The following is an 18,746-nucleotide window of genomic DNA, read 5'->3' on the forward strand; positions in this document are numbered from 1 at the left end:
TGTATTTCATGTGTTTTATGAAATTGCATTGTCCCCTTTCAAATAAACTGATTAAAAAAAAAAAAAAAAAGTCAAGGTCAGCGTTCAGGACTCAACAATAAGGAAGAGACTGGGAAAAACTGGCATCCATGGCAGAGCTCCAAGACGAAAACCAATGCCGACCAAAAAGAACATAAAGGCTCATCTTATTTTTGCAAAAAGAAAAAAAAAACATCGGAAAGATTCCCAAGACTTCTGGGAGAATATTCTATGGATTGACGAGACGAATGTTGCGATTTTTTAAAGTCGTGTATCTCGTTACATCTGGCATAAATCTAATGCAACATTTCAGAAAAGGAACAAGTATATACAGTAAATGAACAGGTCATTTAAATAAACACATTCCCCCATCTTGTGATCGGATCGGTGATCGGTTATCGTTTTTTTTAAACTCGCTGATCGGACATGGGTGATCGGCCCCAAAAACCCTGATCGTGTAAAGCCTAGTAAATGTTAATTATGTCACGTTTCAGCATTAACATATATTTCCAACACGTTTATTCGCCTACTGCCAAAACTATTTAAAAAAAGAAAAGAAAAAGAAAATACCCATATTTTGCTCATTTTCAACTAGATTCAGCTAATGCCCCCACCACCCCCGTTTGGCACATTTGCAAATAAAGGTTTGAAAGTTGGAAAAAAAAATCGAGCTTTTTGATTTTTAACAATTTATGTTGTACATAACTTTATTTCACTAGTACAATTAAATGCTCTTGTTTTCATTTAAGCCTACCTATTTTAATTTTGTTTTATCCAGTTTTGCCCCCTGAAAAAGCATGCCAATCATCTGGAGAGATACAAAACTCTCCCTATTCATATTTTAATATTGGGTTGAAAAATGTAAATTTACTTTTTACTTAAGTACATTTATAAGTGTGTACTTTTGTACATTTACTTAAGTAAGGGAGTAGCTTCAGTACTTTTATTAGAGTTGTTTTTTACACAAGTATCAGTACGATTACTTAAGTACTGAATTTAATAAGTACTATTGACATCTCTGGTGGTGTGAAAACTCCTTTTTTTGCATGATTTTCACAAAACCACGCTTATAAAGGCTTTTTTTTTTTTTTTTTTTTATGTAATTTGCCTCCCATCAGTCCTTGCAACGATGTTTCATCCAATTCCTCCATTTTGGTAGCCGAGCTCTGACGTCTGCATCACTGTAATCGGTGTACCAGGAAATCATGCACAGACAAAAGTTCAGCATTGTTTGGAACACAAAATGCGATTAAAATGTGTTAATTTTTTGACGAATTAATTTGTTTGTAATTAATGCAGCCCGATGGTGGGCACAAGCCAGTGCAAACTACAGGCCACTCCCAAGCCTGGATAAATGCAGAGGGTATGCGTCAGGAAGGGCATCCGGCTTAAAACTTTGCCAAACAAATATGAGCGTTGTCCCAAAGAATTCCATACCAGATGGGTTGGTTTCCATGATGATTAGGAGAAATGTTGATATATTGTGTGTCTAGGAGAGCAGGTGGAAAGGCACGAAGACAAGAAGTTTAGGGGCAGGGTTCAAATTATTTTACCCTGGTGTAGATGGGAAGAGAAATGGAGTAGGCGTTATTTTAAAGGAAGAGTTAGCTAAGATATCTTGGAGGTGAAAAGAGTGTCGGCTCGAGTGATGAGGCTGAAAATTGAAATTGGGGGTGTTATGCATAATGTAATTAGTGGCTATGCCCCACAGGTAGGATGTGACCTAGAGATGAAAGAGAATGGAATGAGCTAGACGGAGTAGTTCTGAGCATCCCAGACAGAGAGAGAGAGTTGTGATTGGTGCAGATTGTAATGGACATGTTGGTGAAGGAAACAGGGGGATGAAGAAGTGATGGTTAAGTACGGCATCCAGGAAAGGAACTTAGCGGGTCAGATGGTGCTACACTTTGTAATCAGGATGGAAATGGCTGAAGCGAACACTTTCTTCCAGAAGAGGCAGGAACATAGGGTGACCTACAATAGCGGGGGTTGAAGCACGCAGGTGGATTACAACTTGTGCAGACGATGTAATCTGAAGGAGGTTACTGACTGTAAGGTAGTACTAGGGGAGAGTGTGGCTAGGTGGTGTGTAAAATGACTCTGGTGGTGGGGAGGAAGATTAAGAAGACAAAGGCAGAGCAGAGAACCGTGTGGTAGAAGCTGAAAAAGGAAGGGTGTTATTCGGCTTTTCGAGAAAGGGTGAGACAGACTCTCGGTGGAAGGGAGGAGCTTCCAGAATACTGGACCACTACAGCCAAGATGATCAGAAAGAAAGGCAGGATAGTACGTGCCAGTAGTGTGCTGGATAGATGGAACGAATACTCTGAGGAGTTGATGAATGAGGAAAATGAGAGAGAAGGAAGAGTAGAAGAGGCAAGTATGGTGGACCAGGAAGTGGCAATGATTAGTAAGGGGGGAGTTAGAAAGGCATTAAAGAGGATGAAAAATGGAAAGGCAGTTGGTCCTAATGATATACCTGTGGAGGGATGGAAGCATCTAGGAGAGGTGGCTGTGGAGTTTTTGACCAGGTTGTTTAACAGAAGTCTAGCAGGTGAGAAGAGGCCTGAGGAATGGAGGAAAAGTGTACTGGTGCCCATTTTTAAGAACAAGGGTGATGTGCAGAGCTGTGGGAACTATAGAGGAATAAAGTTGATGAGCCACACAATTAAGTTATGGTAAAGAGTCGTGGAAGTTAGACTCAGGAGAGAAGTGAGTATTTGCGAGCAACAGTATGGTTTCATGCCTAGAAAGAGTACCACAGATGCATTATTTGTCTGAGGATGTTGATGGAAAAGTACAGAGAAGGTCAGAAGGAGCTATATCGTGTCTTTGTAGAGCTAGAGAAAGCCTATGACAGTGTACCCAGAGAGGAACTGTGGTACTGCATGCGGAAATCCGGAGTGGCAGAGAAGTATGGTAGAATAATACAGGACATGTAGGAAGGCAGCAGAACAGTGGTGAGGTGTGCTGTAGGTGTGACAGAGGGATTTAAGATGGAGGTGGGACTGCATCAGGGATCAGCCGTGAGCCCCTTCCTGTTTGCAGTGGTGATGGATAGGCTGACAGATGAGGTTAGACTGGAATCCCCGTGGACCATGATGTTTTCAGAGGACATTGTGATCTGCTGTGAAAGCAGGGAACAGGTAGAGGAACAGTTAGAATGAAACAAAGGACTGGAGAGAAAATGTGAAAGTATTTATCTTCCTCACCTAAATTATAATCTGGTCCCTGGCACCTGACTAGTGACATATCTGTATTGGCAATCTGGAAACACAACATATAAAAAAAGACAACATGTGTTCATGTCAAAAGAAATGTGGCTGACTACGTATGTGCCAGTGCTGTGTGCTCTTCACAAAGGGGTATCTCGATGCAAGCCCTCCCTGCACAGCGTGATGTGATGGCAGGCATTACACACTATTTGCTCCCCCTTTTTTTTCTTTCATGTCAGCACTGCACAATCGAGTGAGGAAAAAGAGAAAGGGGTGTAAGTATAATGTTGCAAGAAAGAAAGACGAGGGAGTGACTGCAAAAGTAAGACAGAGTGATTCCCTATTGACTTAATGAGAGAGAAGATGCATCATTATATAATTGTAAAAATCCCAGAAAGATAGGGTGTAATGGGGCTTTCTCTCCCCCATGTTTTGGTAATTTATCCCCCTCTTGTTCCATCTTTCTATCAGTCTTTTACACCCAGTTACACATCAATCTTTTTCCAATTACCTCCTCTGTCTATCCACAAATCCATCATAATCATTTCCATGGTAACGGATTGCTTCCTCCATTGGCTTTGGCCTATTGTTCAATTTAATTGCATGCCAAAAAGCAGCCTTTTAAAGAAGGCAAAGTAATGCACAGAGTGAGACTGATCTGGATTGTGTCTTGGTCGTTTGATGTCGCTCCTGTGTTTTTAGTTGTCAATGTCAGAAGAGCGACTCAACCATGACACCAATGGAGCCGATATTTTATTAGCTATTATGCATAGACTGGTTTTATCCTGAGCGAATGAAATATTTCCAACCTAAAAAGCATTACTGTAAAAATTAATAGTTACATGACTGAAGCGGTGTAGTGTGGGACAGCCCCTGCACGAAATTTTTAACAGCACATTTCAACAATAGAAAAGTGCTAGTAACTACTTTAAAAAAAAATTCAATTTTAGCTTTGCAACAGTTGCCTTGGCAGCATTTCTCGCCCATTTTTGGGGTGCTCAAGTACCCCTAAGTTGAATCATAGCACAACAAATATTTGAGCTTCATTTATTATACTATATGCCCCTCTCTGACTGTGCCCTAGGAGCACGATCTGCACAGAGAAATACGCTTCCTTCCAGTTCTCTACAGTCACGATATGTGGAACATTTATTAACTTCTACCACTCAATACCAACCCACTATTATCATTACCATTCCACATTTTGCTGCATTTAATTGTAACTAACTGTTGATGTTGTTAGGTAGGAGTTAGCCAGTTAGCCATTTCTAATGAGAAAATGTTTCAGGTGGTAACAGACAGCACCACTGTACTCTGAATTGGAATGAGAGAAGCTCGTTTTTGTGTCATGTGCATGTGTTCATATCAAAGACAAGGCACTACTGTCAATCTAACTGGATGACTGGATGCTAATTAAAACTACAACTCTTATTAGTATGTAGAGAGAGGGAGTAGCAAAGAAAGGATTTTATATATTAGTATTCAAAGTATTCACAAAAAAATAAATTTCTGTGAATGTGTATCACATGTTGTGCATAGTATTTCATTTAAAAGTGGAAAAGAAAAAAAAAAAAAAGTCCACTGTCTATTTTTTGGGTATTTTTAGGACTCACTATAGGAGGCTGGTTTACTCCAGAAAAAAAAAAGCGTACTGGTAATGTGTATGTAGTGGTGCTGCTGTATCAAAATGAGTTGACTTCCCGAGGATTTAGTAGGTTACAATATGTTTGTTTTATAAATCCAATCCATTTATCTTTTGCTGAGGCTCAACATTTAAAAACATTTATCAAATTTGATGGAGTAGTTACAGACGTTCCCAAACAGTGACCATTTTAAACTTAAATAGAAACGTTAGGCACGGTGAACCAATGGTTAGAGCGCCTGCCTCACAGTTCTGAGGGCCGAGGTTCAAATCCCAGCCCCGCCTGTGTGGAGTTTGATATTACCACTTAAAAAATATTCAAGTGATCAAACATTCTTCTGTCCTGCTCAGCTGTTGGGAAGATGACTCAAGAGGAAGTAAGGCATTGTCACTGTGGCTTGGAAGGAAAATAACAAAGTAAGATAGATCGCTGACACAATAGTTCATTTCCCCACAGTGTTTCCAGTAAAAATGTATGTCATGGCCACTGATCACGTTCTGGATTATGCAATGGCCAAAGAGGTCCCATAACCTTATTATTATAACCCAAAACCAGATTTTCTCAATTTATTCTAATTGCCTCAATTAACCTCTAATTCTATTGTAAGTATTGTTAGTTGTTTCAAATTGTTTACAACTGGGCACGGCAGGATAAGAATAGCCAATCAGAGGGTGTAGTGATAGAAGGCGTGACCGAATAGTCAATCATTTGCACACGGCCACCGCGCACACAGAGGCTTGCGGGTATGTAGTGTCTTGGCCGGAGTATTTACCTCTGGTTAGCAACAAAAGTTTAAAAGAAGGAATTGGACAGCTCTCTACTTCAAATCAAGGGTAGCGATATATAATGGTGGTGTGTGTCTGATACACGGACAGCTGCATAACTGAGCTTGAAAAACCACTGCGCGTACTTCACGTCACCATTCTCACCGAATCGTCAGGTGAATTGATCAGCTCTCTTATATTTTTAATTGATTGTACATTCAAGAAAATGCAACATCAAACCGGTAACATTTCGAGTAACGCTTGCAAGCTTTCCAAAATTAAGAATATATCAGAAAATATCGGCTCCCAGTAAAAGCTACAGTTTTGTGGAGCTATGTAAAAACTAAGCAATGGCTAAGAATCCATGCAAGCACAGGGGGGAAAAAAAAAGAGCACATTTCACACACAAAAAAAGATCTTAGCTTTGAGTTCCACTATAGTTTTTGTACAAATGTTCATTCAATATTAAATAAAAAGTTTAAATGTGATGTAGGCTTAGGATTTAACATTGCCTTTTTGGTATTTTAAAGTGAGATTGTCAGGCTGCAACCATCCCATCTTTGCACTGCAGCTTTATATAAGAAACGCTGGTACATATTTCACAATAAAAAAAAATTCTGACACAAAAACAATTCAAGAGATTATGCTCTGTGACGTCATTTAAAATGGTGACTCAGTTTTAGTCAGTCTTGTATGCAGTCTCCAAATCCTCTGTCCCTGGGAAATTCCCTAAAAGTGCTTCAAATTAATGTGTATTTGCTGACCTCAAGTAATTGATATGTATGGCACACAGAATGGTGTGACTTGAATTAGCAAAACAGTAACTTTTGTTATTCGTGGGAGAATTTGGGTTCTTTCTTTCTATCTCTTTTAATCTGAAATGCACATTTAAAGAGCGCGACCGCAAATGTGACAAAGTAGTTAGTTTGAATAAAATAAAAATAACACTTCTCACCATTGTCTTACTTATTTTGGCCGCTCCGCCGCTTCAAGTCGCGTAAAGCCATGGCACAACGTGACCAAAACGCGAAAGAGACAAGTTTGACTTTAAAATAAAATAAGTAAATGGTGATTTGTTTTCTATATTTAAAATGGCATGCATATGAAAATGTTCACCATTTTAATGTAAAACTGTTGCATCATTTATGGAAGGTAATTTGTGGTTAATATTGGTAAATTGACATGTATTATTTTTTTTTTTAACAGTCTTTTACTCTGAAAAGTAGAGCAGGACGTTTTGCGTGCACTCCGGCGAATCAGTGCGTGTGCTTTTACGCGTGTGCGGTCGGCTTCCGGCTGCAACTCAGCGTCCGCACGCTGTCGGTGTCGTCAGTGTAGATTTGCTCGCTATGGCGGAAGGACGAAGAGAGCAGCCGCCCCATCCTCCCCTGTGCCTACCACCGGCCAGTAAGCGACCCTGCCTGCGCCCAGCTCCCCGGGGTCCCGGTCCCGGCCCCGGGCCCGGACACGGCTTAACCAACTTCCGACATCGGTCCCCGGAGCCCCTCCTGGACTGTGCCGCGAAGGCAGTAGCGGAAAAGTGGGCCTTCGAAAGAGTAGAGGAGCGTTTTGAGCGGATACCAGAACCCGTTCAGCGTCGTATCGTCTACTGGTCTTTCCCCCGCAACGAGAAGGAGATATGCATGTACTCTTCGTTTCAGTGCCGTGTAGCCGAAGATGGTCCGTCGACGGCTAGCGGCGGGGCAGGGGGTGCTGGGTCCGGACCTACAAGTGCGGCTGGTGGCGGAGGAACGGCCACTGGTACGGCGGCGACAGCAGGAACGACCGGCGCCGTGGGAACGGGAGATGCACTGCCTTTCCGCCGTGGGATCAGGTTGCTCGAGACCGGCTGTGTGGAAAACGTTTTACAAGTCGGTAAGTGGAAATATTTTTCGTCCACGAACGCTCAACTTTTGGGCTCAGCGGACCTGCCGAGCGTCGCAGAATCTTTACAGGACATGCTTGATTTAACTTTATCACGGTTCTCATTGAAAGTAATCAGCTCTTGTTTTTGGATTGTTGTTGTTGTTGGCCCCCCCCCCCCCCTTCTTTCTTTCTTACAAACACGAGCGAGGCAGTGTGTCGCTTACAAATGTATTTGACTTCGCTAAGCTTTCAGGTCGACTTTTTACTTTATTTATTTATTTTTTTTTGACCAAAGTATGTGCTCACGTCCGCGCGAGACTGGAGATAAGGTTGCTTTGCTAACACACCCGAGCAGCTGCCGATTAAAAATTAAAGGGCTTCCTGTTGTGGCTTCGCTTTAAACTGACCTTCTCTATTTGTGGCGTTTGGACTCGCGCTAAATGTAAGACGTCCTATGTTTGGGTCCAGTTAAAAACACTCGAAGAAGCATTCAAGACGAGCGTCATTTTCCCCTTTTCGACGACCGGGGCTGACCGCAGCCTTTGACCCGCAGACAAGTAGCGGCTGACAGGCACCGATACAAAAGGACTCACCGGGGCATTATGTTTGTTTGCGTCAATTCCCAATTGCAAAAGTATTTTTCCGCCCCCCCCCCCCCCCAAAAAAAAAAAAAAAACTAGCCGTTGGTTGAGGGTGGCTTAGCTAAGGAACAAAGGCTATTATTGGGTCTATTCCTATGATTAATCCGATGTTAATCCGGAAAAAGATACTCCCACCCCCCAACACGGTTCTGTTTACTCGCCGCTGCCGGTCGGAGCGGACAAAGAGACCCGAACGTTGGTGGCGTTGTCCGAGTACACTTCCACGTCAATAGTTTTGTGTCACGTAGCAATCCGTTCTTTACATGCTTTTGCCCAGTCGCTTGTCACACAAAAGGCTAACAGTTGAAATGATCGATAAGCGTCTCGCATTTCCACAGCACTGCAGAGGATGTTTTTAAACAAAGGGCCATTCTGCAAGGCTCCTTCTCCACCGCCATCCTCATTAGTCCTTAGAGCCACAACATGATCTTGGACATGAAGAAAATGGATGAGATTGAAAGTGATGAATATGGGCAAAAAAAAAAAAAAATCAGCCTATTGGTGTTATTGGGCTATTTTTTCTTCTTTGGCCATATGGCGTGGGGTTTCGTGTTGCCTCAAGGTATCAGGGGAAGCTGCAAACTGTGGCTGCTTTCAGAATGCTGTATCGTGTTGCATCTTTTTTAAATGACCATTGATTCCACTCCATTACTATCGGAAATGTGAGACTTGTGAATATGAAAGTGAGATTTACTTTTAGCATTGTTTAGTGCCATCTGGCTTGATGCGTTTTTGCAAGCTTGCACGATGGGATCCTAAAGCGGCACTTTCATTAGTGTTAATGTCAGGATAATTCTAGATGGTTGATGAGTGCCTGTAATTGGGCACCGTATGCAAAGGATGTTGGCAAGCGGGCTTTGACTAGCGAGAAGGGACACTTCCAGTTATCATAAACACTGCCATGCGCATAAAGTCTGCACAGCATGCTGCTCTGTGCATGTAGTGTAGTAATATATAACATGGCTAGCAACTGTTGTGTATAGAACTTTATTATTTTTTTCCTCAAATAAGTTACATCCCATCAAGTGTCAACTGACATTTTAATGAAATAAATACTAAGTCTATCCAGTATCTGAAAGCAAACACTTCCAGCCTTACCTGTCTCTCCACACATTGTATCTCATCTCCCCCAAGGTCAGTCACAGCAGGTCAACACACGGTTTTGCCTCCCTGTTAATAAAAGAGAGGCCAGTTAAATAGTTGTGACATCTAGATAAGATTTGGCCTGCTCTTCAGTGTTGTGGGAGCCAGTTGCTACACTATGTTTACTGCCTAACTTTTTTTTTTTTTTTTTTTTTTTTTTTTTTTTTTTTATATAAACTTCTGGACTTAAATAATGACATTTGGTCAGGCTACCATGCATAGTAAACCTATTAAGCACACGGTTACACTCCTGGATTTTGTAACTGTTTTTCATTTTGCTCTTACTGCATTATTCTATGGGCGGCATTACTCTCAATTCCTGAAAGAGCTACGTGGTTAACACAAGTGTTGAAGATGCATGCTTGAAAATCTGCCCTTATTTTAGGGATTTGCAGTAAGGGAATCAGTTATAAGGTAAGTGTTGGAGCAACATTTAAAAGACAAAAAAATGCTACTACACAGTAGGGCTGCATGATATTGGAAAAAATTACATTACCATTTTTTTGGAACCCTACAATATTCAGTATATTGTGATGTTAAAAAAAAAGAGGATAACATACTTTTGACATCTGAAAACAGCACGAGTTATTTTGCCTGCTCGCGAGCCATTTTAAAAGTACGCGAACATTACCTCAAGCTCTCCTTGAAGAATGGGTAGTCCCGAACGTCCTCCCAAGCATTCGAGGATGACACCACACCTCTAGGCTGCTCCGTGTGTTTTTGAAGGGTTATAATTTACCGTAACATTAGTGCTAATCTCATTAGGATGTCTATCTTTTCTTATCACTGAATGCTAGCACTTAGGTTAGCGGACATTCGTTGTTTAACTGTTTGTTTTATGTGTCAGTTTGACAGTGAACTACAGCTGGGAGTGACAATCAGCTTGAAGCAAGAACAGTTTGCCTCTTATTTGGAGAATGTTTTGCGATCTTAAAGTATTCACAGTAAGATTGTGATTGGTGGAATGATGCGTGCAGTGCATGTTGGCTACCAGAGTTCTCATGCCCCCTACATCGCCAGGACCTTTGCGATGTAACTATCGCACATGCGCACACATGATGACGATCAAACAATATATTCTGCTGCCAGCCATACTACACAGTCCTTTATCAGAGTGTTTAGACTGGTCTTCAATGTTTTCTTTTTCCAAACTGGGATGCTAGGTAGAAGTTTTACACCTGACACTCCCTTTTGATACCCCGTTGCATTGAACGCAAACGCTTCTATCCAACAAGTATTGTATATTTTAGTGGTGTTGATTTTGTCACACATCTGAATTGCGGAATGCCAGCTTAGTTTATGAAAGCATGCACAGTTGTGTTTATACCCTGTTTTGCTGTGTTCTGTATAATATCCAGATATCTTAACTCTGCAAAATTGTTTGCGTAATCTCTGTGGAAAAGAAGATTAAGATCCTGAAAAGAACTATCAAAAAATACATTGGGAGAGTAGGATTACCACGTATCTTCTTTTGTATTACTAAAAAAACCATGGGTGTGTGAGCAACCCAATTTCCTGTGATAGAAACACAAGTTATGTTTTCACTCACTTTAAATCACCTATTGTCGTTTTAAACACTTGACGGTATTAGATGATAATTTGAATATTGTGACACTGCTTGTTTACGTAGTTGCATAATGTTTAAAAAAAACTAAAAGAGCCTGAAATAGTATTGGAAAAGACAGTCCTTGTGGCACTTAGTGGTAAACAGATCGTATTTAAACACACTTTTATATCACTCGCCCGAAACCTCCCATGTCGAAATTTGGTAAATGTTATTTATTTTTACATATTATTGACCAATCTAAAGTGTTGACAATGGCTTTCTCTCTTCGGCGATGCTCTTTGGGTCAACAAACATGCCGCTTTTTGGGTTTCCATAAAAGTGATGGTTTTGGAGGTACAGGGATCCTGCCCGACGCCAGACATATCCCATTTAAAGAATGTAGCGACAAATAAGTACCTTTGGTTTTGTACACTACCGCACACACTTAATAAACACGCTTTGCAAGTAAGGTCCTTTGTCTGTCTTGGTTTAACGGTAACACTGTCTGATTGGAGGGACGTGAGCTCATCAAAAACTTATCAGCCCATGTGTAATAATCTACTCCTAGCTCCAAGTCATAATTAGAATAATCAACGCTAAGTGTTCTTGTGTATTTACCCCTTCCCCCAACCCACCACGTATGACCAGAAGCTAGTTGCCAGTGCCTTATAAAGTCCTCAGAGAGCAGGAGGAAGGGATAAAAGGAGAGGGAAGCGCAAGGGGGGGTTCCTCAGTTTTGAGTCAAGCTTCAGGATTATTGGGTCATGCTTTGTTACCCAGCTGTAGAAAAATCCCTTGTTCACAGAAAGGGGGGTAGGAAGGATCTGTGTGTGTCCCTTCTATGTCGCTGTCTGTAGAATGTTACATAAAGCTGTAATGGGTCCCCAATGCCCTTTGACGCAACAGTGGCTCTGACAAACCGAGGCAGCAGAGTTGAACAGGATTAAACTGTATGTGACAGTGAGTGAGTTCTTCCTAGTGCTTTTAAAAGGCTCTAATTATTGTCCCTTCACACTGCCTGGTAGTAAATATTTACATTTACTTTGTAGTGCAATATGCATTTTTTTTAAAACTATTTCCTTTTTAAAAAGTTGTAAAAGATTTCCAAATTACCGATCCAGCCACGCAACTTCACCTGTCCATCAGTTTGTCACACGCAGTGGAATGATAGGGAGGACCTTAATAAACTGTCTACACCATTGACACGGGGAATGGAATAAGAAAAAGCCATATGTGTGTTAGTTTCTTAATAATGTCAGCATGCAACATTATACTGTGTTAGGTTCTTTTTTGATGAGTTAATTCCTTCATGCATAGCTGTCATAGCTATTTTCATCCCACGCTAAACACAAGGTCAGGACTAAACACACGATCAGGATTTTTGGAGCCGATCACCGATCAGCGAGTTTAAAAACACGATAACCGATCCGATCACAAGATGGAGGAATGTATCTATTTGAATGACTGTTGTGGTGATAATGTGTCCCTACTAAACACCCTACAGTGAAAACTCAAGCCTGATTGGGGGTGGACGGATCAAATTTATTCCGTGGCACACCAAACTGAACTGTACTGTTTGATGGAAAGATGGTTTAAGAATGGACTGGTCAACATTTTCTGAGGTCATTTTGTAACATTACTCTTTGGTTGCACAAGAGCATTGCAATAAAAGGACCAAGGAAAATGCTAAGCTCATTCTCGCATGCATCATCTGTTTTTGTTGCTCAATTCTTAGCAGTAGATCTGCTGAGTTGTTGTCTTTTTTGCCTCTTTTTCCTCAAAGCTGCCTAGTGCATGCCTCTTACCAGGCAGACCAGTACATTCAGATTCTTATTTTCAGTTGTAACAATAACAATCCATTTATAAGCAGCATATTTAAAGTAAAACCCTTGACCATTAATGTATGTGGTGGCACGGTGTGGACTGGTGAGCACATCTGAGTCACAGTCCTTTGGAGCCGGATTCAAGTCCGGTCTCGCTTGTGTGGAGTTTGCATGATCTCCCCGTGCCTGCGTTGGTTTTCTCCGGGTCGTCCGGTTTCCTCTCACATCTCAAAAACATGCGTGGTAGGTTGATTGAAGATTCTGCATTGCCCATAGGTGTGAATGTGAGTGCAAATGGTTGTTTGTCTATGTGTGCCCTACAATTGGCCGGTAACCAGTGCAGGGTGTGCCCCGCCTCTCGCCCAGAATCAGCTGAGATAGGCGCCAGCACGCCTGCGACCCTAGTGAGGATAAGCGGTACGGAAAATGGATGGATGGGCATACTGTATGTGTCCATTACATATGTGTCAATCATTAAATAAAGAGAGTAGTTGCAGACTGTGAACAGTTGAGTAATGCCAATGTTACCCTTATTTAAAGCAATAGTATTTGTGTTATTCATCGATTCATTTGCTTCCATTCTTTTCACTGACCAATGGTGACACCTGTGTAGTTGTTTACAATTTAAACTTTTGAACGCCAGTGCATGTGCTGTTTCATTTGTGCAGTGAACGTAAACATGGTGATATAGGATAAGTGTCACTTAAATATTGTAAATAGCCCCCTCAAAAAAAATCTAATATAGGCACTGAATCTTGATTTGGTCAGCCTGCTACACAGTGTCTCCCTAAACTGTGGAGCGTTTGCACAGCCCTCCACATCCACTGCTTTTATCCAGTTACTGCAGTAACAGTTATAAAAATGGCATATCTGCACATGTGCTAAGATAAAGCACAATTTACTCTTCAGTATTTAGAACATTTCGGCATTGTATATTTTGCTCTTCCTTTTGTGCTTACATTTGTGTGTCGGTGTAATCAAGAGTAGCTTTATCCTTGTAAGCTTTTGAAGCAGGCAGTTGCTGTTGTACTCAGTTATTGCACCATCCCACACCTGTCTTTTATTAGTTTTGTACGTGTGTTTGAGTGTGCATGTGGACACATGGTGGTTACACATTTGGCCGCTGTCCATGTTTCAGAGGAAGGCTGGACTTGAAAGGAATGGATAATTTTGATGGTGTATGGTTGAAATTGCCAAACAAATGTTGGGCCGAAAGGATAAGTGAAAAAACATTAAAGGGAAGGAGATATTTGAAAATCAAGCCTTTTGTTGTATTGATTCTTGGTGGAACAAAACACATTTAAAAAAGCATGCATGCTTTTCGGCTGTTTATTTTCACTGTCCTCTCAAGACATTCTGCATTTTACCAAAAATGCAATCTCAAGACATCTGAAGACTTTGTAGTGTATCAGAATGATTTAATCAGAGTAACCGTAACCTTGCCTCATTTTACTGATGCCCAATCCTTTTTCTTGGTGCATGCTCCAACTACCGGAGACAAATTCCTTGTGTGTTTTGGACATACTTGGCAAATAAAGATGATTCTGATTCTGATTCTGATGTTCGTGAACAAGTGTTGCTCCATTCATCTGCTTCTGTTGTTTACTTGATGGAATTCAAGCACAACTCTACCCTTAGTCTTCTCTCATTTGTCTCCCCTCATCAGATCCAGGCATTTTTCAGAGGACCCTTGAAAGCCCTAGAAGTTTTTGTTTATTTGGGGAACGGGTGCTCCTTGGCAAAGATGGTTACCAGTAGACATCAGAACACTAGTTCACTTCTGAAACATTTCAAAGTAGATCACAAGACAAGTTATTTTTATAGAACCTATTATGACAGCCATCTACATTTGTTTTAATTGATAACATTTTATTAACAATACATTAACATACATCTTTGTCAATATAATATTGAGTGATATATATATACAACCAGTCAACCAATCCAGTTCAATTACAACAGACAAAATAAACAAATACATCAAGGCAAATTGTTTTTTAATAAAATAAAAATTAGACTTTACGCCGATCTGATCGGTGTGATCGGTATCGGCCGATAATTCGTATTTTATGCTGATCGGTCAATCGGCTTTCATGTCATAATTCGCCGATCCGATCAATGACGTCATCGATCCGCTCCGCACAAGATATTTAACTCCGCTTGGACGTCGCGTATGAATCCAAAAGCTATTTTATTTTTAGCCTTGTCACGTGTCCTGTGGCGCAGTACTGTAACCATCTGACGTCCAATAAAGTTATTTCAATCTTGTCGGTGAAAAACCATGTCATGGGTGTGGGGCTATTTTGTGGTGTCTCAAGACACGTAAGTTATTTGCAGTCTGTGCACAACTGAAGTACGTCGTGGGGAACGTCATCTAAATTCTTCAACACAACAAATTTGATCGGGCAACTAAAGAATGTACACGAGGAGGAGCATGCCGCGTTCAAGCAACGCAGCATGGGGGGAAAAACAAAACAAAGGAAAAGTCCAACGGACACAAACTCTGGACAACACCCATCTATATAGCCGGGACAGTGAGAACGTTTGAGTAAACATGTCATTAGCAGCATTTATGAAGGCAATTTAGTTGCAATAAACTAATTTAATTACAGTAAGTTAGCACCCATTATTTCTGTCATGTTGTAATGTTCATAAACGTTCCTAACAACATGAACAACAAGATATCGAACACACTTTTTAACAGGGATGCCACATAAGGTTTCTACTTCCGTTTGGTATACACATAAAGTTTCACATTTTGATTTTAGTTTTAAACCAGACACAGCTGAGAAATCATCTATTAGTGAGATTTCCGAGTTAATTTGCTCTTTTAGAAATAAAGCCGTATCATCTGCTAGTTGGGTCAATCTGATTTTCTTGTCGAAAATAGACAAACCTTTAACAATCGGATTATTCAATATGTATAATAACAGTAATTCCACAACAATCAAGAATAAGAAGGGGAGATATTGGACATCCTTGTCGGACCGATCTCAAAATCGGAAATCTATTAGTAGTGTTTGGAAATAACAAAACACAACTGTTAATCGATAAGATACAATTCCACAGAAATTCCATCACATCCTGGGGATTTAGCCTTTATCATTGCGTGTATTACTTCGTAGACTTCAATTTTGGTGATAAGTTGTTCACAACTTAGTTTAAAGGATTCTGAAATTGTGGGTGTAAATTTCGTTACTGAATCAATAGATTGGTCACAATTGCTGACCTGATAACTTGATTTGTAAATTTTAGTGTAAAATGAACCAACATATTTTGAAATGTCCAAATGATTAGAGATTATATTATCATTGATCTTAAGAGCTGAAACATAGTTTCTTTTTTGAGTACGTTTCTCCAAGAGCAAAAAAGTAACTTGAGTTTGTTTCACCTAATTCCAGCCATTTAGCTCTCGATCTTATAAAGGCTTTAGCCATATTGATATATGTAGTGTCTATTTCCTCTTTAATTCTTTTCAAACTAATTTCTTCATCCTCTGATAAATTATCTTTTTTTTTAAAATAAGGAATACAAATCTTTCATATCATAAATTTTTCTAGCAGCATTAGCTTTTTTGATTTCTTTTCTCCGTCTCATTGCTATTTCTCTTACTTTGAATTTAAAATATTCCCATCTTTGTATTGGATCCATTTTAATATTTCCTAGTATCTGTATTGCCCTTTCCTTTACCCTATCACAAAATGTTTTATCATTCAGTAAGTTATTGTTTAAAGCCTCTTACATATTTTTTGTTGATGTTTGGAACCAACTAAATGAATTGTAATCAGTTTGTGATCAGATAATGGTGCAAAATCATGATGAGAATCTGAAACAAATTGTATACATGACAGTGAAATATACCATCTGTCAATTCTTGACTGCAACGACCTATTATTATCTTTGCACTGAGTCTCAAGCACAAATATACTCCAGGTAAAATCTTTTTTGTCAGGATTTAAGAAATGCCACACGTCTACAACTGAAAGACGCTCCCCGATGCCATCTACAGGGTGATTGAAAAGTAACTCATTTTTTTACTTTTTTCTCAATTTCTTTTGTGTATGTTCCATGATTAAAGGAGCCAGTCTATTCTACCAAACCAACGAAGTTGGAAGAACTTGAAGGGCGAATACGAGAAGTTATGTCTTCCATCCCACAAGAGTTCCTTGTGAAATCAGTTGATGCGGTTCCCAGACGGCTTGAGAAACTGGTGGCTAATGCTGGCGCCCATATCGAATTTGAATTAAAACTCCATGCAATACACTTTCTTCTCATGTTCATTTCTTGTAAGAATTATAGTTCATAAATATATTACAAGTACTTAAAATAGGGAGTTACCTTTCAATCACATGGTGGTACATATTGTACAAGTAAAATATTCACTAACCTCTATCACACTTTTTCTACTGACCAACTAAAGTATATAAACGTGTGATTTATTTACTGACACATTTTCACAAACAACTACAATGAAGCCAAAACCCTTAAAGTAACTTCTTTGTCCCATGTTTTCTATATTCCACATTAACGCTATTTATTTTAGTACCAAGCACATATTGGATTTCAATATCTCCTTGACATTCCTTCCATCTGCTATCCATTTGTTTCACGATCACTATTTTCCAATTCTCTTTTGCTTTTGAATCCACACACTGCGATGCTTTATTGTTTTACCGTGCCTACTTGGAAATAGGCAGCAGTACGTCGTAGATATCCGTCACAGATAGGCACCACTCTTCTTTTGAGAACACATGCGCGCATACAGTTGTAGTTAATGGCGGTGTCCATTGAGCTTACTCAAGATCCTCAGCACTTATGACAACAGTGCTGCTATTAGAGCCAGGACTGATGTGGGCCCGTAGGAGCCCATTGTGTTTGAAGCATCCATTATAGCTGCATTAGCAACTATTTCCATACATTTGGCTGACTTTGATCCAAGGAAATGGTCGTCAAATATGATAATGTACTTCCTTTTTTTGGTTGCAAATGTGCACATGATCAGAGTCTACATGTCTCTCAACTTTACAACACTATCTTCTATCTGCCAGATGAAAACATGCTGTTTTTAGCATTCAGCGCACAATTTATCATCCATAGCCTCTTCAAAGCATTTAAGCTTTTATCAGTAAAATTGATTTCATCTGGCCATCTTAGTCTTTTTATTTTACATTCACTTCAGCCCTTTTCCTAATTTGTACGAAAAGACACATTTAGGATCGAAAAGCCTTATAATTGTATCGCTTAAAGACTGTCCCCATTTATGGTGATTCCATCTGTCCGTGTGCATTAGTAAATTGGTGCACTGCCCCGATGTGGCTGAATTGTTTTGTGCATTTTCATTCACATGCACTCTGATTTAAATGTCTCAAAAAGCCTTAACCACTCGTTATTTTTTTTCTATGTATAAATTGTCAGCGTTGAACCCCAGTCTGTGCTGCACCATCAGTCTTAATGGCCGAGTGACCAAAACACTACTAAATTACTGTTGTGAAAGAAAACCTCAGTTTCCAGTATAATTTGGTTTGAAGGAAACTACTTTTTTTTCATGATTCTTTATTTTATTTTATTTATTTTTTATTCCCCCTCCCCCTGCAGTGAAAAGTTCATAGTTTTGTTGTAATGTATTTGAAAATGTGGTAAGTTTTCATGCACATTTAGTAACTTGAAAAACAATTTTAAAATATGTACTGGGCGCTGCCATATTGATCAAACATGTTACCGGAGAACCTGGATAGAGAAGTCACGTGTGGGAGACACAGCACAATTAGTATTGATAATGCCTAGGAAAATGCTTCTTGCTTTGATCCTGAAAGGATTAGGCCGCATTGTGATCCAACATGACCAAATAGGGCTTCAGAGAGAGAGCCGCCTTCGGAAGAGGAAGATGCACTGCCGCATGTTGTGTTTTCAGGCACGAGATAAGAAATAAGTCAAGCCAGCCGCCGCAACGATTGTTCCTACTTTGCATTACAGGAGGGGTTTCCAAACTTTTCTGTCTGAGGGCTGCATACATAAAAATCAACGAATGCAAGTGCCACTTTGAAATTCTTTAAGTTTTGTATATTAAACTCATTGTTCATGTTAGCACTA

The 18,746-nt window shown here is 40.0% G+C and overlaps 1 protein-coding gene across 1 annotated transcript in view; it reads left to right on the top strand.

Annotated features, from left to right (window-relative positions):
* The first annotated feature begins 6,928 nt into the window (after positions 1 to 6,928).
* Positions 6,929 to 18,746, top strand: part of zswim5 (zinc finger, SWIM-type containing 5) — a 65,309-nt gene continuing 53,491 nt past the window's right edge. The window contains exon 1 of the mRNA XM_061693687.1: positions 6,929 to 7,512. Coding sequence (XP_061549671.1) covers positions 6,987 to 7,512 — 526 coding nt within the window. The 5' untranslated portion in view covers positions 6,929 to 6,986. The remainder of the gene's footprint in view (positions 7,513 to 18,746) is intronic.

Source organism: Phycodurus eques, chromosome 13, assembly GCF_024500275.1.
Source record: "Phycodurus eques isolate BA_2022a chromosome 13, UOR_Pequ_1.1, whole genome shotgun sequence".
NCBI lineage: Eukaryota > Metazoa > Chordata > Actinopteri > Syngnathiformes > Syngnathidae > Phycodurus > Phycodurus eques.